Raw genomic sequence first — 21,834 nt, 5'->3', positions numbered from 1 at the left:
TTTAATTTTTTTTATCTAATTTATCAGATATGAGATGATAGTTTTAAATTTTGAAATCTCATAGTATTAATTAAGATATTGACCCAGGAGAAGCGGGCTAGTTTACATAGATGATGAGAGAATGAATATGATATGTTTTAAATATAGATGATGAGAGAATGAATATGATATTGCTGGCAAAAAGAGAATCAATATATTATATTTGAGTTTCAAATTAGTTTAGCCAAATATGAATTCTAAATTTGAGGGTTAACAGATTAGTTTAACCATATTTTATTATATTTATTTAAATTAAATATATATTTGAAAAAACAAAGTGGATTTGAAGAAATTAATTAAGAAAATAATGACGGAATATTTGAAAGTGAACTATTTTTTATTGTTTTAACTGAAATTGTTCATTTTATCATTTTATTACCAATAATGACATTTATTACATTTGAAACATTTTATTGTTTTTTTTTTACCAGCAAACATTTTATTGTTGATAGTAATTGAAAACAACTATATTATTATTATTTTTTAAATAAGCCATATTAGAGTAATGTCTTTGAATATGATACATACATTACTATGTCACCTAAAAGTCACAACTCTGAAATTCTGCATTAATTTATTACAATCCTTCATTAAAAACGAAATATTCCACGGAAGTCCAAGCTGATGCGCCATGAGCCTGGGAAAATTAGCATCCTCCGCAAGAACAGTGAGCCCAAACAAGAATGGTGATACGATCACATTCTGATTGACATCTCTAGCCTTTTGCTCCTCCCTAGCAATCACTAGTTGTTACCTGAAACAACACGGAAACATGAAAGGGAGTCCTATAATTACTGTGCTCTTTCTTTCTCACCTTAGAAATTCTGGTTAACCAATCCTGAATCCGATTGTGACGAGCCTCCTGAGTATAAGATCCAGGTGAATGCTGCCTCCTGGGAAACTCCTGAAAACTAAAGGTCTGAAATTGATTCATCATTCTAACATTAAATAAAATCTGTTGTATAACTGTTATAGGATCAGAAGAACTATTATTGTGTACTCTCTGATTTCAGGCCATCCACATGCAGTACAAAGACCAAGCAACATAATCAGCAACATCATTTGCATGAGAAGTAATTATTTGCCAAATGCAACAGTTAAGATCAGTGATGTTCCAGAAGTCAATTCTGAAGCCAATTGGTAATCCAAACCAGATAGACCTGGCCCATGGACAAGCAACGAATAGATGAGTAGGAGATTCAACAGCATCCGAGCAAAATGAACATTGCTGATCAACATTCAAATGATTTTACTGGTAACGCTTCATTCAACAATTTCCACAAAAATAATTATACTCTGGGAGGCCAATGATACTTTCTCATCATATCCCAGAAGGGCGAGCACTGAAGATGAACAATGGAATTTTCAGTTATTTGGAAATAACCGTCCGCAACAGAATATGCACCAGACAAATTACCCAACCATAAGAGTGTGTCCTTCTCATTGAAAACAGAAAACGGGGTCTGCAAAATGTTCTCCATAGTCTGACTATCATAAAGCAATTTCAACAAATGTAAATTCCAATTAGGATCCTTTGTTTTGCAGTAACAAGTCCCCCACGCAACTTACAGTAATTATTGGGCGAACAACCTCCCTTGGCCACCAATAATGGCCAAAGATATTTATGCTTCTTCCCGACCCCACATTCCACCTAAGGTCATTAATGATAACGGGCTGCATATCTCTTGACGCTTTCCGGAAAGGTGATTGTATTGGAGGATTCGTGGATACCTTGTCATTCTCCTGGCTATCAATGTACTTTGGTCTCAAGAAGTCGCTTTTATCCCATCACTATTTCATTTGGCCAAATAAAATCACCTGAAATCATTAACCTGAAAATTCCCAAAAAAAAAAACCTGAAATTATTATTTTTGAATTTAGGAACCTAAGAGTTGGAAATGATAGAGAAGGAAGAGATGTCTAGTCTGGTATTTGGCAAATGTAGTTAAATAACTAAAATGTCCTTACATCATATTCTTGAAAAAAAAAAAAGCTATCAAACTTGTTGTTACCAGTATATTTTTTGTTATTGACTGTTTAACTTTTATCATTGTCAGTTCATAATTTATTAATAAACTTTTTGATATGAGAACATTTTAGTCATTTAATTATATTTGTAAAATATCAAATCAGACACTTCCTTTCCTGGGTTTTGAAGTTTTAGGTGCTTAATTTGGAATATCACATTTTTCAACTTCTTTATTTGTCATTTTCCCATTAAATTATTCTTTCTTTTTGTTTTTTTTTTTAATCATGTACCAAAGGTCCCTTTTCATTTTCCTTCTTTTAATTTCTTCACTGCGGCCACTACAATGGAAAGGAAATGAGAGAAGTAATCAAAATTAATCAAAACCAACAAGCTATTGATTGAAATAATAAGCAGTTTGTAAGGAGGAAAATACAAGTTCTAATTCCAATAAGTACATTTGTTGGGAGTGTTTTAACCTCAACACTTCCAACTCACAGAGATTGGTTTCAAGTCCAAATCAAAATGACTTGGGGATACTTTGAGTTACGTTTATATCAAAAAAGTTCATCAAATGTTGATGCATAGTTTGAGAACAAGCTTAATCTTAACCGGAGAGCTTATGATGTCGTCCATGGAGTGGAATACAACTTCCACTGAATAATAATTCCAAAGTAAATTCTGTGCCTCTTTTAGGTCCAAGTTCCAATCCAGAAATGTCTCGGACTTCCTGACAAATCTGGCCAAAATTCCAGGCACATTCAATGGTGGCACTTCCTTCAAAAGGTTGGGACTTTGAAGCTCCTTTAAAGGGTGTGTTTAAGTATATATTTTGATTTATTAAAAAGAAGCAGATTCATTTCCCCCGCACAAAGATTAGGATGAAGAAATTTCATAAACTGTCAAGCATCATCATGTTTCTGGAAAGAAAATAGATGACGAAGACATTTAGTTCTTTAAATTAAAAAATAACCATTTCTTTTATCTTTAAAGTTCATCCGGCATCCTGATATTTTTTCAGGTATATTATTCAACATTCTAAAATATTTTATGATTCATATCTAACATCTTAAACTATTTTGTCAACTACTTTAGGGGGGAAAAAAATCTAAGGAACAGTGATAACAGAGCAAAAAGCAGAAGAAGTTCTTCTTCTTAAAAAAGTAAAGGTAAAACGGCTCACCTTCTTGGATAGATATGGTTGAATTGCTGAAAGAGGCTTGTGGTCTAACTCACCATCTTATTGGATAGGCATAATTGAACTGGTGGAAGAGTCTTCTCATTTAACTTTTTAATTCAACGGCTTTCAGACGGAATCTAAAATAAATATGCAAGAAAAATTTTGCTCCGGCTTGTTTGATAGTATTTCAGGCTGTCAAATTGCAAAACTAATTCTACTCTCAAACTTTACAATGGCTGTCATGATAAAAATTTCCAATTACGGAAGTAAAAGATATAAGAAAACGAATTAAACAATTGGAAATAACGAAAAGAATCAATCTGCTTTCCGTGGATGAAAACATATTGTAATCTGGTTCAAAGGCTAATCTCCATGCATGAACATGGGTCCTCATTCACTGTGATCAACATATTGTGATGAAATATCGATCATATCTAATCTGGTTCATATTTAAAATTTTTAACTTATATTTTTTCAATGATAAATTTATTTTCTAATTAATGAAGTGCCAGTTATAGAATTCTTTTTATTTTGTATTTTGTATTTATTAAAATAATAAATATTTAAAACATAAATAATTTTAAATTGAATCTGAATCATTTATAATAATAATAAACTTAAATGATTTAAATTGAGATGAGTGCTTTACACACAAAAAATCTCATTTTCAAATTCACATTGATTGCTTGATTAAAATGTAAAACATAGGGAAGAAATAAGGGAAGGATTCAATTATTATTACATTACATTATACTTTATATATATATATATATATTTATATTTATATATGTAAAACAGAGGCGCAATTCTCAAGTGAGGTGGCGCAGAAACAAATGAAATCAATTCAGGAGGATAAGAAACGAAAGGCAGAAAGATGGTCCCCGAGAGCTCAGTTGCAGACAGAACAAGCACATGCCACACTGCAACAATGGTAGCAAATCTTCCTGCACTTCCTTCCCACAACAACACTTATGCTTCTTCTCTCGCAAACTCCGCCATCATTAATCTCGAACGGTTAGAAATTCATTTGCATATAAGACAGTATCTGTTTTGAATGATGCATGATACTACTGAGGGGAATTATATTGCAGGGGAGATTCAATGGCGTTGGAGGCGTACTGGAGGAAGATGAAGGAGAAGTGTACGGTGGAGATAAAGGGGTGGGAGTTTGTGAGTTATAAGAGTGATCGGAGCAGTGTGTGTTGGCTCATGATGCCGGAGCTCGGAGACGCCATTAAAAGGCTTCATGCTTTGGTTGGCAACGCAGAGACCGACGACGATAGGCACATTATTGTTGTCGGCAATGGCGCCGCGCAGCTCTATCAGGCTTCTCTCTTCGCTCTCTCTTCGCTATCTCCCCATCATCATCATCCTATCAATGTCGTCGCCGCTGCTCCTCATTGTTCGGTCAGTTAAATTGAGTTTTTCCGATATGATTGCTCCAACCTCTCAAACACATACTCCTCCGGTCCTAATTATAAGACCCAATTGACTTATTTAAAGAGATTAAGGAAATAAGTTAAATTGGTTATTTATAATAAATAAGTGTTGTCATTCTTAAAATATCCTTACTAATTAAGTATATTGGCTAAAACTATCATTATTAGAAGGATTATCTTGGAAAAAAATGCATAAATATAAGAGACAAAATGGATTGGGGTCTTATAATTAGGACCAAATAAAAATCAAATGGGTCTTATAATAAGAATCGGAGGAGTACAATATAACATTTGCTTTGTTAGGTGAAAAACAAAAGTAATTGTCCGTAACTGCCAATTAACTAGGAGTACATTAAGAACGTAAGTTAAATGAATTAATATAATATATTTTTTATAAAACACCTTAATTTTTTTTTACTTTTTTTTCTCTTCCACTTGATTATTGTTAAAAAAATATTAATAGGATTAATTTAAAAAAAAATTGAGAAACATATAAAATAAATATTACATATAAAACCGACATCAATTAATTCCTACGTTAAGAATATTCTCAATCTTATTTAATATCAAACTCAGGGTCACGAGTTTCTGACTTTTTATGTACTTAATGTGAGTCTGGCAAAGTGTAATAAAATGAATACATAAATTGGAATATAATTGATGAAATATACATATATATATATATATATATATGTATATTAAGGGATTAGAATAAACTTGGGGTGGCAGCCAACAGGCGCACGTGGCAACCTTAACAGTTGCCACCGCTTCTAAATATAGCACCTTCCTTATCAAAATCGGCGCCACCGGGTGTGTCATTTCATTATCATCTGAATTTTGGATCCGCTGCATTTTGTCTTTTTGGATGCTCATCTCTTATTTCTGATGGATTTCTCTGTTACTTACCTTTTATTATTCTGGCCTCATTGTACAATGAAGAGGTGAATGGGCAGCTAATCTTAGTTCCACCGCTTCCTTAATATAAGATTCAATTCTTGAGTTGGTTTTGGTCCTAAATATAAGCCCATTTTTCATATTATCAATTTTCTCTAAATTACCCCTATGGATACCCCTCAGCCATAGTCAAGTAGAAGAGGAAGATGCTCTATATTTTATGGATTTTTGTTACTTACCTTTTTAATTAACTAACCTCATTTACAATGAAGAGGTTGAATGGGCTAATAGGAGTATATCTTAATACTTGGATTACATGTGTTTAAGAATTCACAAGTCAATTAATACGTGTTTCTTAAAAGACTTAACTTCTAGAAAAACACATTTTGGTCATACTTGGTGTCAACTTTAGTCGATATTTATGGTAAAGATGATGACATGTTTCTGTGTGTTATCATACTCCTCTGATCTTAAATATAAGACCTTTATACTAATATATATGAAAGTCTTATATTTAGAATCGGAGGAGTATTATGTAATTAAAGGTAACTAACAAATTGACAGACAATTTCATGAGAACATTATATGTACAACTTGTGTGAGTGCAGGGGTATCCAGACGAGACGGATATGGTGTGCTCAAGCCTATACAAGTGGAGTGGGGACGCAAAGGAATATGATAAGAACGAAGCATCCATCGAGATAGTGACGTATCCTAATAATCCAGATGGAACTATCAGAAGACCTGTGGTGAATAAGTATGGAGTTGAAGGCAAGCTCATTCTGTCATTCATGACCTTGTGTTTTACTGGCCTCACTACACTCCCATTACTCACAAAGCCCACCATGACCTTATGCTCTTCTCTCTCTCTAAACTCACTGGTCACTCTGGTTCTCATAATGGGTACATAATACTAGCTTTTGTTTTTAATATAAGAGTTAATTGACTAATTTCAGCAGATTAAGAAAATTAGTTAAATTAGTTATTTATAATAAATAAGTGTTATCTGCTCTAAAATACTTTTGTTAATCAAGTGTACTACCTCCGGTTTTAATTATAAGAGTAAATTGACTAATTTGAGGAGATTAATAAAGTAAGTTGAGTTAGTTATTTGTCCTAAATAGGTGTTGTCTTTCCTAAAATATTCTTACTAATTAAGTGTATTGACTAAAACTATTATTGTTAGAAGGGTTACTTTGGAAAAAAATGTGTAAATATGAGAGACAAAGTGGATTGGGGTATTATATTTAGGACCAAAATAAAAGTCAAACATGATCTTATATTAAGGACCGGAGGTAGTATTAGTTATAACTCATAACTACTATTACTACAATGACTACCTTGAAAAAAAAGAAGAATACATATAAGAGATAAAGTGGATTGAGATCTTATATTTAGCACCAAAATAAAAATCAAAATAACTCTTATATTAAGAACCAGAGGTAGTATCTATTACTACTTCTGATTCTTAAACATCTAGATGACTAATTTGCAGATATTAAGAAAATTAGTTAAATTAATTATATCATATAATAAATATGTATTAGCTTTTCAAAACTCATGTACATTAGAATTATTCCTTGATGAAAATCCTGTACAAAGTTTCTATATTTAAAATTAAACTCAACCTCTCAACTGTATGTTATGTTAGGAATTGGAAATAGTATCTTTAGATACTGAGAATGATATTAGAGTAAAGGTGATGAGTGTTTATGCTTTAATTTTGGTTCTATTTGTGAAGGTGGGCGATTGTGAAAGAGATAGATATTGCAAAGAAGATGACGAGATTTATAGTGATGAGCTCCATCGGAGTGTTCAAAGAATCGCAGACTCGGGCTACTAGGATAATGGAAGTTCTATGTGATAGCTATCAGAGTTTCAGATTTGATGTGTCTAAGGAATCTGAGTTGTTCTTTGAGTATAGCAGAGACATTTTGAAAGAGAGGTGGCAGAAACTAAGGGAAGTCATCAATGAAAATGGCGATTTCATCATTTTACCCAAGTTTTTTCAAAGAGCCTACTGTAACTTCAGCAATGAATCATCTGAAACATATCCTGGTACTTTTATTTTTACCCATTCGATGTTCATTCGATTGTTCATCTTTATATATAGCGTTATGTTCAACTTTAATCAACATAACATGTGTTCTTTGTTATAGCTTTTGCGTGGTTGATGTGTAAGAAGGACGAGGACTGTCGGAGTTATCTGGAAAAGAAATTGAAAGTAGTTGCTAGAAGTGGGAGTCGATTTGGATGTGATCCCAAATATGCTAGAATTGACATGTTGGCCGCAGGGGAAGACTTTAATGAATTCTTAGACTATCAAACATCAAAGAGATTATTAATTAGTTATTGAATGTAATCAAGGAGCGGGAAAATGTTTGGTAATTAAGATGGTCCACTGATATGAATGATGTGCATTGATGTTGTCTTGCCACTTTTGCTTTTCCTAGAATTAGAGCACCACATGTTAGCCTTATATTAATTTTAGGGAGTGTTTCAATTAGTTTTTTGCAAGTAATTTTATTGCGTACTAAATAAATATATAAAAATTGTTGTCTCAACTTGTATGAAAACATTTTTTTTAAAAATAGTTTTAGTGTTTTCCAGGAATCAAACCCAACAAAACACCAAACGCATAAAATGTTGTGAAATTGTAATAGATGTATAATTGCATCGTTTCATCACCACATACGATATCAAATACTTCTTCTAATTCTTAATCTAAGAGCTGTTTGACTAATTTAAGTAGATTAAGAAAACTAGTTAAGTTAATTATTTGTGATAAATAGGCATTATATTTTCTAAAATATCCTTACTAATCAAGTATATTGGCTAAAACTACTATTATTTATAATGATTACTTTGAGAAAAATAGATAAATATGAAAGACAAAGTGGATTAAAGTCTTATATTTAGAACCAAAATAAATATTAAACAAGTTTTTATATTAAGGACCAGAGATAGTAAGTCTCATCTTATATAGAAGCTATAGACAAAAAAAATCAAAGAAAAAACAAGTGCGAGATTCTAGCATTACAAAAGATATTAGAGAGTAGGACACTAGAGGCCTCAAATCCAGCCAAAACACAAAAGGTATAAAATATTGTGAATACTTTTCTGCTCCTATATTATCTTAAAACAACGTTTAAATAGGATAACTCAAAAGCTTTTCTTGAATCAAGATGATTATAATATCATCAAATTCAGCATCTTCACAAATCTGGGATCTTGATGAAATATACTCAAGATTAAGGACTAAGTAGGAGCATGACTAGCACAAAGTACATTTCACCAACAGAAAATTATTAAGAAAATCCACGTCTTTCTCCACATTAGAGACACATCTATTAGTCTGTTTTATGCATGGAGTTTGAGTTTCAGCTAGATGCCCCATAGTTGTTGAAGCATAAAATTCCAAGTTAGATTCTATAGTTTAAATATTATCCCTAATTGTTCAGACGTTTAAGTCCGTCACAAATTATTCAAGAACCCAGAAACTTGGATACATGCCAACCAGCTTCAAAGCACGTTTGGCTCCCTCATGGCATGAGTATTAATTCCTGTAACCAGCATCAGCACTTCAGCAATATGATCCACATTTTGGGAAAAAAAAGGGGTTATTGAAGCACTAACCTGATAAGAAATAAAGGTATATGTGCTCTGGATCACATAGAACATACAATAATTTCTAGATAAAAGATACTTCTTTCGCCTTCAGTCCTAAATGTAAGAGTTAGAAAATATCTATTGATTTTCCTAAAATATCTCTTTTAATTATTTGTATTAGAAACTACTTACATTAATAAAAACTCTTTTTACATATGCAATCGACAAGAATAGTTCGAAAAAAAAAATACTAAATTTGGAGAGTATTGGAGTCTTATATTTGGGATCAAAGTAAACTCTTCTTCTAACCCCTACATTTAGAACCAGAGGGAGTATTACTATTACCTAAGTGGCTAGTTAATGATTGTCACAGTAATTACACCACCCACTGATTAACTCAGCAATATAATCCATGTTAGAAAGACAGTAATTGAAAGTTGAAACATTAATCTGAGTATAATTAAAGGGAACATAACAAAGTTTACGCTCCACCCCTCTAGCTTCTGAGTCTTTTCCAATATCTCATTAGGAAAGCTACTCCTTCTCGCAAGGTTGCCCTCCTATCCTCTTTATAGTTCCACAATTCTCTGATTATATACCGTCCACTCGGATTATATTCATTTATCTCAGTCAAAGCTGCTACCACAGCCTCATATGCTCCCTCTCCCAGATCCTTCCTCAGAGCTTTGAGCTTTTCATCTTCATCCTTTATAACTTCCTGAAATGAAAAGTGAGCAAAGTAAGATAACAGAGTATAATAATAACCTCAAAGTAAAACATGTAAAGAAATTATACGGTATAATTGGCTAATTAGATGAATCAGATCATCCTCGCATATGTGCTCCCTTTCCATCTGGAATGCCGCTTTGATACCACCGATAGAGTAAAGAGAGTTGAAGAAAGAGAGGAAGCAAGACAGGAAGGAAGAAAGAGACAGCGAGGAAGGAGTAGAGAGGAGAGAATGAGAGAGAGAGAGCAATGCAATACAGACTTTCATTAGCAATTGAGATTCAAATCTACAATAGAAGGCCAACGCTTATTTACAGACAGCCATCCAATGGCCATAATGGTACGTCCCGTAACTACTAAGCTACCCTCCTTAATCCCTAAACAACTACAATTACCGTATCGCATTTCTCTTCCACATGCGAGTAATATTTTTTTAACACAGTGCAGTTTTGGGCTTCTGCACCACCTGATTTCCCTAAACCAGTCTAAGGAAGGCCCAATTGCTTCTCCAACCTTTGCTGCTGCTGTCGTTGTTTCTCTCTCTGTCCTTGACAGAATTCTGCATTGATGGTCACTGCTACTGTGTTTTGCCTGACTTCTTTCTTCCCGTTGAACTTCATTGTTGGATAATGAATTGCCAGCTTGAAAGATATTCGTGGGTGCCCAAAATGCACTGGCATGACTTTATTACGATAACAAATCTGGTAACACCACCTTCTTCAAGATTCTCTTATCTGTCTTCAACCATTAAACATTTCTATGGTCCTATCCTTAGTTCATTGGCACTTCTATAGCTTCCATCTAACAATGATTCTCCCTAATTTCACAATGAACATTACTGATTTTGTTCTCTTCTTCCCAGACAGTTACCACTCCAATACCAACTGATGAACCCAAGCTCAATTCACACTGAAAATGGAAATCTGCCCGACTGTATGGCCTAAGCAGACTCTACAAATCTAAAAAACAACCAGAAACACAGCTCGCACACAAATTCACTGATTGCTTGACCGCTTGAAACCATCACCTCGCATATAATCCCCTCTACTAGCCTACGCCCTCTCTCTCTCTCTTTCACACCCCCCCCCCCTTCCAGCTCACACCCTTCAAGTGACTTAACCTTGGCATTGCCCCGTTAGCTAAAAGCCCATCACCAGTAAATGTATGATGGAGCCCAAGCTTAGACCTACAATTTCAATTTGGAGCCTACCAATAAAAATCCTAGAGAGGTCAAACTAGATGGCTTCAAGTACAGGAATTGCCGGAGCAGACCCCCTCGTGTTTTTTTTTTTTCTTTTGTTTTTTTTTTTTTTTGGGAAAGGGGCACATTTTCAGGTTTTGAAGATCGAAAAGTCCAGCAACTATGAACACAGTGCCTCATATCATGTCCTGGTGCCTGCCCGTAGAATGCGGAAGACAGCCTACCAAAGGGAGTTGTGGCGCAGAGTGGCCTCCAAGTGTTCCAACATGGAAGTAAGAAACCAGCTGGTCATGTACTCATGTTTGCACCCACAGTGTCATGTCCCTCGGACTCTGCCACTTGTCCCTTCACCAGCATCAATAGCTCCACATCATTTGGCTGCTCCACCACCTTAGCCAACCGGTCCAAATTCTGGTTTCAGTAACAAATGAGCTGCTAATTCTTCTTCCACCAGCTGAGCTTAGCAGGAAGGAAACTTCCCCCTTGACTTCTTCAAGTTTATATCAAGGCAAATGACATAGCAATTCTCTAGGGTATTTAATATAGAAAACCCCTTTGCCATTTTTTGTGGAGTATCAAGAATGACTGACTCCTGGAGGATCTTAAAATTTACGCACAATTATAGGGACTCGAGATACATTTGCCTCTAAAAACCCATGAATGGCAATGGCTGGATGTAGTAACAAAAAGGAAATTAAGACGTGGAATTTCCCCCTGTCAGCAAAGTTCACCAAGGTGGACTCCTTAGCAGTAAACCACCATTTTCAGAGCTCCCATGGACACAGCACAAGGCGTAGCATAGCCATGACGATTTTAATGCAAAAATCCCATTTGCCCCATCAATTCTTCCATAGATGCTGCTGCTGACAACACTGATTATCTAAACTTCTCACCAGGTGTTAGCTGCTTCTTTAAAAAATAAGAAATAAACAGAACAGATGCAAATATTTACAGTCAAATGGCATCATCAGGTCATGATGAACAAACATTGCCCGGTGATATCCGATATTTTTAATGCTTCATTGAATTTTCAAATCATATGATTTTGCCACATTAGCTTGTATGACACCAAAATCTACAATTCATGGTTGATTTGTAACTGCTTCCAAATGAATAATATATTCATATAATTGGTTTAGTGACTAATGCCAATCATAAGATTCAAATTACAAATAACACAATTTATTTAACCAAGAGCTTCCATCCACATGAAACATGGCATAGCATAGCCGTGAAAAATTTAAGATGGAAAGACTTAGCTACCGCACCATTCTGTCAAGATGCTACCATTGAAATCACTAATATAAATCAGGAAATTTTAAATCTATGGATCTAAGAAATGCAAACCTGAGCTTTCCCGTCAACGTCAATAATTTTGAATGGTTGCCATTCTGGGTCCCTCAGATACTCTTCCCACAATGAACAAAGTTCTGAAGCTTTTTCTTCAGCCATCTCCTCGTTATATTTCTGCTTCGTAGCTTCAAGAAATGGTCTATTATCAAGTTCCCCCATTCTCTTTATGCCGATGTGGGCACGATTTATGTCTTTAAGGCCCTGTCAAGATGACAACCATTATTTACTAAATTCTCCTGGCTAATAGTGGACTGTAGGGTATCCTAGAAAGCTTCAAAATTAAAGTAATAATTTATCAGAAACCAAGGTAAAATAACAAGTCACAAAATAAGATAAGCACTAGATATGCTGATAAACATGGTTGAAAACAACCCCAAGGATGGATTGTCAGGGGGGAAAAGAAAAGAAGGAACAGATGGATGCACACATGAAAAAGAACTGAGTAATATATAACACTTGGATATTAAAGAAACAAAAAGACGTTAGCTGGGATACCTTGATATTTTGTCCCCCAGCCATGAAAAAACAATTAACAATATAAAATGTTTTAGAGAAAAGGCAAATAAATATAAGAAATGATTTTAATTGACCACTCTTTCTGGATTTAACAAAAAGGAGAGAGATTGCCTAGATCAGGTCAATTTACATTTAATTGCTAACCACTCTTTCTAGATTTAGTTAATTTTTCCTAAAGAGAAAACATGCGCAGCGGGATTTCCGACATCATAATTCTCCACATCTTTTGGCATAGAAGGTGAGGGACATCCAAGGCAGTTTCATCAGTAAACTACTCTCTTATACAATTAATCATTTCATACAAACAATTCATATAGCAAATGAAATCACAACTCTTACACAGGAAGCCAAAACTTAATTTTGGATCAGAAGGGAATATTTAAAGGGATCTGATCGACCAAATGCTCTCAAAATATAAACTAAATGCATCGCAAAGTTGAAGATAAAAGATAAACCCAAAACTTACTTCAATCAATTCTTTGCGAGCTTCCTGCAGCTCGTCATTGCTTTTACGCTCTCTGATAATAAGCATTTGGTTCAATGTATCCAAATCTTCAAGCGACTGCTCCTTCTCTCTTAAATCCTTAAGTATACCATCCACTTTGTCTAGAACTTCTGCATCTCCATCATCTTTCATATGCTCCATTACAGTTAGTGATCCTTTTAGCTGTTCAATCTCCAGCTCCAACTTCTGCTTCTTATCCAATTGATTTTCAAGTCGAATGATTTTAGCATGCAGTTGTTCTTTTTGCCTCTGGACGAAATTTATAGTCAAATGGCATAAATGAGCTTTTATTCTAATGCTGACAGGGAAAGTTCCTGTTCTAAACAATACTTAAGGACAGGTAACCGACCTTTTGATCTTCAGCCAATTTCAAAACATTTTCGTCAGCTTTCTGTTGCTCCAGAACAGCCAGCTGAAGGGAGCTATTCTTTATTGCATTCTGAAAAGACAATAAGGACCAGAATAGTTAAATAGGGGCTCCACAGGCTTCATAAACAGAATTGTTCTCAACAGATTTAAAAGAGGCAATAAAAATATAAAATGCCAAACTTCATCATTGATGGCTCCCTAAGAGAACATGTTAAGTCAATGCGGCACCAATAAAAAATGGCATACCTTCTCAAGCTCTTCGGCTAACTTCTTTCTTTCACTTTCATTGTGGGCCTCACGCTTTTCCAATTCTTTACTCCGCAAGTCAAGCTCGTGTTGCTGAGATTCTACTAGTAACTTCAGCCTTTGATGATCATTAAAGATCTTTTGGAAGTGATCCTTTCCACTTGCTTGGATTTTCTTTATCTCTGAAAGATAGCAGTCACTGGATCAAACAGTATCACTAGAAGAGCTCAACGTCATAGATAAATTATTAATGGTAAGGAATATTTCATGGTTATTCAAGCAGAATTTACTTATTCTATGAGTAAACAAATAATTGAGAAACATGAACTCATGAATCATGATAAACCAGAGACTGCAGCCACCATTAAAACCTACCATCTAACCCCAGTGTATAAATATTATTTCAAGTTCACTTTTGAAAAATACCTTCATTATAAGATTGCATGAGCTTATCTGTTTCTCCCATGGCAATGTCCATACGGAGAGCCGTTTCACTACATCTAACTTCCATCTCCATTAAATGCTTGTTCTTGATCTCAATAATGTTAGTTAAATTTGACACAAGTTTGTCCTGCTTTCGTGCTTCTTCTTCCATAAGTTCAGGTATGGTTTTGATATCCCCCATTTTTCGCAAAGTTTCCCCAATAATGTTGTTCAATTTGTAGTCATCTACACGAGCAACCCATGCATAAAGACCAGACTTCTGCTCAGTTTCAGCATACCAATCATTTTTCCCATGAAGATCTGATTCATAATATCTCTCAAATGCCAATGCATTATCTAAGCCAGGCCAGCTTTTATTGAATTCCACAAGGGCAGTTCCAGAGTGACCCCGAAAATTCCACAGAGGGTTGACTCTTACGGGGTTAAAGCCCTTGGCTCTGTATTCATCCCGTAGCTTGGACCCACTTTCCCCTACACAACGTCCATCTTCTGTTCGTCGAGTGGGAATATTAACTACAATTCCAATCCAAGGCCACACGAATTGCTCTTCTTGATTGACAAGAGGATTGCTTTCATCTGCAAGTTTTGATTGAACATCTACAGGTTTGGATGGACCGTCCACAGTCATAAGATCATTTTCCAAATATTTCGCCAAAGCCAAATGATTAGCTTTTTCCCTAGCACTTCTCTTTTGTGAACTGCTCCGACCCACCCCAGAAGCATGTTGAAGGAGGTCCTTGTATAAGTAATCTCGCTTTCTCTTCTTACAGTAGGGGCAATTAAAAGTATCATCTGAGTTTTTCACAAGCAATCTTCCATTCTTAAGTTTTTCATAAGATTTTTCTTCACACTCAATCATCTCAGATTCACTAATATCAGTATCTTCGTCTGAGCTGTGATCCATCGTAGTTCTTCTTAGGCTTTGATAGTATGGCACCTGACGACAAACATTAATGTTATACTGACTATTACTTCATATATACCTTCTAAAAAGTACGACATGAACTAGAAAATTCTTCCACATTAAGCCCAAGAAAAGCAATCAATGTGCTCCAGTATTTCATTATGAGTGATAATTGCTTCACTATAACGATATCAAAGGTCATCCAATACTTTTGGTCCATTAGGAATTAGAAAACGCCTTCACATATGGAGCTCCACGCTTCTGACCAAGACAGTAAAAGTTTGATAAATTATAAACTAGTTAAAAGGAACATGTGACCCTCCTGTGATTTGCATGGGTAGTCTCCACCAGAATGTAAACAAGGAACAGATGATTACCTCTTCTTTTAACAAGTTGTTGTGTTTGAAAATTTTTTTCACAATGTTAAAATCAACTACTGAATCATCAATGTTAAAGCCCATCTATGATAATATATAAATCAATATCAGATGTAATTTTCATTATCATCGACAATGTTGTCCTCTTCAGGTTTTTAATCCCTGGCTTTGGTTCTGGTGAGCAGTGAGCAAAGCATGATAACCTAAACCCACAAAATTATACAATGGGAGAAAAGCTGGAGATTAGCATGTTCTTAAGAAGGAAAAACACTACAGAGTTAGAGGCAAAGGTGTAACAAATAACCAAAAGAAAGAAAGAAAAATGGACATGCATTATAATATAAGCATAAAAAAGGAGGCGCTCAAGAGAATCAGAGAACTCCAGATGAAGGTAAAATGCAAGTAACAGAGAGAGCTCAGCTTCACCTTCAACAAATTGGAAGCATGCAAGGTCTAGCGGGTTTGGGTATGAGATGTAAAATGAGAATCCCGTGCAGAGATCGGCAATGACAAAGATTCTTTTTTGGGTTTCCGTTTGACTGACGATAGTTCAAAACTTTGCCAGTTATACGGTTTCCTGCTCTCCACAATGGCCACCGGCAAGCGTGACTGGGGAACTGAAACCGGACGAAAATAGGGTCCTGACAGGATACTTTTAAATATGACAGAAGTATTTTGTAATACAATTTATATTATAAAATAGATTTCATATTTAAAATTAAAAGAATATTAATTAATTTTAATTAATGCCGTGCGCTTGGGAAACAAGAACGGCCTAAAATTAAAAATAAAAATAAGAACAATAATTTAAATTAACGAATTTATGAAATAAAATAAATAATATGAATGAGATATGATAAATGTGAACCATTTTGAATTTGATTTGTATGGATAAAACTTAGCTTCATGATGGCGTGATTTAATTCTTTTTCGTTTTGGCCAAAGCATGATTCAGTTCTCAAACCAAAACTTCTCGTGTGAACTATGTATAAAGAAATTTTTTTATATGGACTTTTTTTAATAATAAAAATTCACATTGATAGCATTTCAAAATTCTATTGGACCATTATTAATAATCAAAGTCACACATGGTAAGATTTGATTAGAGAGTTGTATCTAAGTTTTGTCCATTTTGTAAAAAGAGGAAAACAAAGAAATGAATAAAAAAATTCCGAGGAAGAAAAGCAAGAAATGGAGGGTAAATATTTTCTATTTATTTATATTACTATATTTTGTTTTGATCAAGATTTATATTGTAATTTATGTGATATTAGTTTTGGTAATTTGTGCAGTATTTTAAATATTTTCATTATATGTCATCATACCAATACCATATGTATTATATTATGAAAAATTTCCCTGAATTAATATCATATGAATTAAAAATAAACTTAAACATAACATTTATATTAAGGAATTTATTTAATACAATAAATATAAAATATAAAATATGATAAACATGAAACATTTTGAATTTATATTGCGCAATAAAAAGGGGTTGTTTTTTTTTTTAAATGAAGATGCTACATTGGTAACAGAAATCACGCTAAAAAAAATTAACTGGTAACACATAATAGAATGAAGGAAGAAAAAAGCTAGGAGACAGAAAAGCAAGAAATGGAGGAACAACATATTATATTTATTTCATGGCAAAAATATTTACTATATTTATTTATATTATAATTTACATGATATTAGTTTTGATAATGAGTCCACCGTTCGTATCAAGATGTTATTTTTTTCATTGATAAGCTTGATAAAAAAAAATTTAAACAACTAAGTCCAAATCCTTGAAATAAACTATTGATCGAAGCACTTCTGTTATTAGTTAAGCACAATAAGAGGGTTCCACCCTGAAAAGTGATAAGCCATTGATCAAAAGCCAAGCCATGAAGACAGAAATGGCAGTTATTAGTTTAAACAAACTCTCCAGACGATGATCACTGCCTTTTGAAACATGGAAAAACCAAAATGGTTGCCAATTCCTAATCAAGCTAAAATAGTTCTTTTCTGCGTTGCAAGGGCCGTTTCTTGCAGACTAAGTCATTGTACACCAAAGCCTGTATTGCCTTGAAACATGCATTTGATCATTTAGACTTCTTTCCCTGCTTCTTCTTGATAACTTCATCAATGTATAATATACCTTTGCCTTTGTAGACTTCAGGTGGCTTACAACTGCGCACAGTAGCAGCAAATTGGTGCACCCTTTGCTTGTCTATTCCGGTGCAGCAAACCACATTGTTTTTGAAACAGAAAACCCGAACTGCAGGTGGTACCGTCAATTCAACCTCATGACTGTATCCCAATTTGAGATACAAGAGACGCCCTTGAGATTCAGCTCTGGCTTTGTATCCAACACCCACAATCTTGAGAAAACGAAAAAACTTGGCTTCCATTTAACTTTCACAAATTTATCACCTGATTGTCCACAGAACAAAGAATTATACAATGTCCAGTAAACAATGTAAATCAAAGACAGACAAAAAAGTAGCTGCATATTTTCAACAGAGTATGACTTTACAGATAAAAAATTAACAAACTATCATTGATCTTCCCTAAGGGTAAGTGGAGCTTTATGCGTGCAATCCCCCTGGTTTCAAATTATACAATGACCCCTTTCACGGTTTAATTTGTGCATACTTTTTGCCTACGCTCCCAGTGATAGCATTTTCTCTTGGTGAAATCACAATTATAAGAGCCATCTCAGTATAGTTTGAAAATAAGAGGTACTAGGAGAATGAGTAAAAGTATTCTGAAGGTCAGAAGCATGTCCATGCAGAAAATTGTTGATGATACTAAAATAGCACTTGGCATCATCAATTAGTCTTGATCATCGTCAAACACGATCAAGAAGTGTGGTCATTAAACAAATGAAGAGTAAATACTTCTATTCCGACCATTTGATACAATCAATAACACAGCAGTTGAGGGCGAATGTGATGAGGTGAATAAGAACCAAACAAGTTAAAGGGAGCCAATCTAAGAAAATAATATAATTAAGAGTCATTATTCCAAATTTAAAAATGTAAAATTATCATTCAACAACATTTAAAGACAGCATAAGTAGCCCCTACTTATAAGTAAACAATTCAAAAAAGTTATCAACAGCCAATAAGATGGTCAAACAAACTTTTCTCAAACAAATATAGCATGATTAACAATAACAACCTAAACAAAATAATTACAGGTTTGTAAAATAACTAAGTCTCCACAGCTGCTTGATCTCTTTCTAAGGTCCATCAGTCAATGAGTTTATTTCAGTATGTGCTACACGTTTGCTATGAGTATTGGACCCATTTGGTATACTAGAGAGGAATAGAATTTGATTTCAATGCTCAATAAGATATATTATTTCCTTGCTGTAATCGCTAAACTATTTCATGCTTTTTTTCATTACTTTTCTTTACATTAAGGTAATTTTTAATTCACAATATTATATTTTCATTTCATTCCATTATGCGTACTAAACAGTCCCTTCACACCAGTGCATCATATAGCAGGACAGCATTAAGTCATGAGAAACCCACTGCTTGATTACCACTATTAATGTCTGGTAAATTTTATTTCCTTATTTGTGAATTCAAACAACTCTATCTCTTAATGCTTGATTCCTCATTTTCCCCCTAAGATAGGATTAGCAGGAGGAGTAAGATTTAAATTTTAATTGCCTGATTGCGAGGGACTAAATGGGTTAATCCTCTGTAACCTCCATCAACCTATTATTGGGAGTAAACTACCAGAAATCTAGAAAACTACTACTGTACTACAGGATGCAGCATCGTCAATCAATATTAGTCATTATCACACAAGATCAAGGAGTTGAGGTATTTGAACATAACTGAAGTAGATATAAATATATTCACCATCTGATCTTTTCATGCAATGCACAAGACGGCAGTTGACTATGATGCAGACATTGAATTTCTAATGTTCATTTAGATCTGTAACTTCTAAAAACAAAAAATACAGGGATGCCTTAAACAGTCTCCTTTTACTGGTTTCACATAACAGAACAAATACATAGCCCCATAATTTAGCACAAACTACAGATTTCACTGACACTGATAGCTTGTTAATCTGCTGAAATTAATAACTGCACTGCTTAATTTCATCAAATAGGACCCCCAGAATCACTATATACTGATACCATAGGCGGACCTATATTAAACTTTTCTACGGAAATCTTTGAAATATACATAGTTGATATCATACCCCTTTAATTTTTGTTCCAGATACTTTAAAGAAGATGCCTTAGCTAGCATATTGATTCAGGCAACTCCTCCAAGCCACTGAAGAATGACAATGATAACACTCTTGCAATTTATGATCTTCCAATCATTCAAAATGAAAAAAATAAAAAAGAAAAGAGGATGCGACGGCGTCCAACGCAAGGTTGACAATGAACAGATGACGCGGGGAACAAATCCAAATCTAGATTCAAAGCCACATTGAACAAATCAATCTCACTGGATTTCCGGAGAAGACAAATCCCTAGGATTCTCACCTTCTTCACTATTCGCCGGAGAGCAACCACGCAAAGCTGACAACGGTGGGTGGACGGCATCCGAGGACCAGCTCGACCGAGTTGGCAACGCGATTTCGTCGACGGAGAAAAAATGGATCCGCAACATTGTCGTTTTTGGTATTTGGGTCCGCTACCCTTTTTTGGATACCCAAACAGTTTCATTCGTAGATAAAACGATCCATAGCTATTGGGCTTCATTTCATCAAGATTACATACCGTACGAAAGAAACCCAACTCGCATAGAAACCTAAGGGAAAATGACAATCAAATACCAAGAAAAAGAAATAATTACCAAGAGATTTTAATAACAAACTAAACAATATGCAATAATTGTTCTAAAATAAAGAATGGCAATATCTGAAACTTGTTTTATAATTTTCTTTATTCTTTCATACCTCATTGTAATTTTCTTAAAATCTGATATACCTAAAAGTATGAAACTAACAGAACCCAAGCCACTAGCATCCTTTGTCCGCAAAGAGCAACCTGGGTGCCCCAAGACTTGGCAATGGCGATGTCAACAATAGGACAAGTCTAGTTTCGTTCGTCAGTCTCCCCCTCCCCAGTCTACACCCCTTGCTCAAGAGGAGAGAATGATCAAGAATACAAAAACTATACAAGAAAAATATTCTAAAATTATGTAATTTTCTGATAAAGAAAAAAAAAAGTTGCATTTAGACAGTGTCTTTAAATAATACTCCTCCGGTCTTTAATATAAGACCTATTTAATTAATTTGATTAGATTAAGAAAGTTAGGTAAATTAGTTAATTATAAAAAAATATAACATGTTTTTCCTAAAATATCATAATCATCTTCTTTAATATCCTCCCTCTCTCTTTCACTTGATTATGGTTGATGGAATATTTATAGGGGTAATTTAGAAAAAATTAATAAATATGATAAATAGGTCTTATATTTAAGACCAAAATCAACTTAATAATTAGGTCTTATATTAAAAACCGGAGAAGTATTAATTGGAAGTTTTGTACGTCTCCAACTAGTGATGAACGCAGGTCGGAGACCAAGGGCACGGATACTCTCGGTGTATTTAAAAGCTACGCGCAAACAATCAGAATAATGCCATTAAAATCCTGTGTCGGAGGAATAAGACATTCCAATAGCTTCATATTATATCAAATTAATAACATATCTATCTGCCAAGTTTTGGTTTTACTTTGTCTGGTCAAAACCTCAAGGACCTGATGATTAAAAATTAAAGAAAACTATAAGGATCTTCATATTGGTTTCTTATGATTATATTGCCAAGTGATTTAAAGCATGCTTAAATAAACTATTATTTTTTATCCTAAATATAAGTCCACTTTATAATAAAAATTTTAAATAAAATAGTTTACTTATAAGATTAAGATGCAGATTTGTTTCAAAAATTTTCATTCATGAGTACTAGGCATCTATAAGTTTTTTTTTTAGAGCAAATTTGTCTTAAAAGTTCAAAATCGTAGCAAAGTAATCCTCTACCATTAAAAATATTAATGATCACCATTATTATTTTTATGGTCAATGTTAATTTTTAATA

At 34.1% G+C, this 21,834-nt stretch overlaps 1 protein-coding gene and 1 pseudogene across 4 annotated transcripts; one reads left to right on the top strand and one right to left on the bottom strand.

The window, feature by feature from the left end:
- Window positions 1–4,059: 4,059 nt before the first annotated feature.
- On the top strand, window positions 4,060–8,023 carry LOC114726838 (L-tryptophan--pyruvate aminotransferase 1-like; annotated as a pseudogene).
- Window positions 8,024–8,796: 773 nt separating this feature from the next.
- LOC114726822 (protein INVOLVED IN DE NOVO 2-like) lies at window positions 8,797–16,337 on the bottom strand. Of its 4 annotated transcripts, XM_028913537.1 has the most exons (8): window positions 15,772–15,808; window positions 14,473–15,655; window positions 14,047–14,228; window positions 13,781–13,870; window positions 13,393–13,680; window positions 12,405–12,611; window positions 9,620–9,845; window positions 8,797–9,099 (listed from the first exon to the last, which is right to left on the bottom strand). In XM_028913537.1, the coding sequence occupies exons 2-7, from the start codon at window positions 15,392–15,394 to the stop codon at window positions 9,624–9,626; spliced, it is 1,911 nt and encodes a 636-aa protein (XP_028769370.1). In that variant the 5' UTR covers window positions 15,395–15,655; window positions 15,772–15,808; the 3' UTR covers window positions 8,797–9,099; window positions 9,620–9,623. The 4 variants fall into 4 exon arrangements, with proteins under 4 accessions (XP_028769370.1, XP_028769371.1, XP_028769369.1 ...); XM_028913538.1 differs by lacking the exons at window positions 8,797–9,099; window positions 15,772–15,808 and adding an exon at window positions 16,198–16,337 and having other exon boundaries at window positions 9,368–9,845; window positions 14,473–15,427; XM_028913536.1 differs by lacking the exon at window positions 8,797–9,099 and having other exon boundaries at window positions 9,368–9,845.
- Between the last annotated feature and the right edge of the window lie 5,497 nt (window positions 16,338–21,834).

This window comes from Neltuma alba, unplaced genomic scaffold, assembly GCF_004799145.2.
Source record: "Neltuma alba isolate B1F8T4 unplaced genomic scaffold, ASM479914v2 tig00012407_pilon, whole genome shotgun sequence".
Taxonomy (NCBI): domain Eukaryota; kingdom Viridiplantae; phylum Streptophyta; class Magnoliopsida; order Fabales; family Fabaceae; genus Neltuma; species Neltuma alba.
This window is presented reverse-complemented; position numbering and strand designations above follow the sequence as displayed.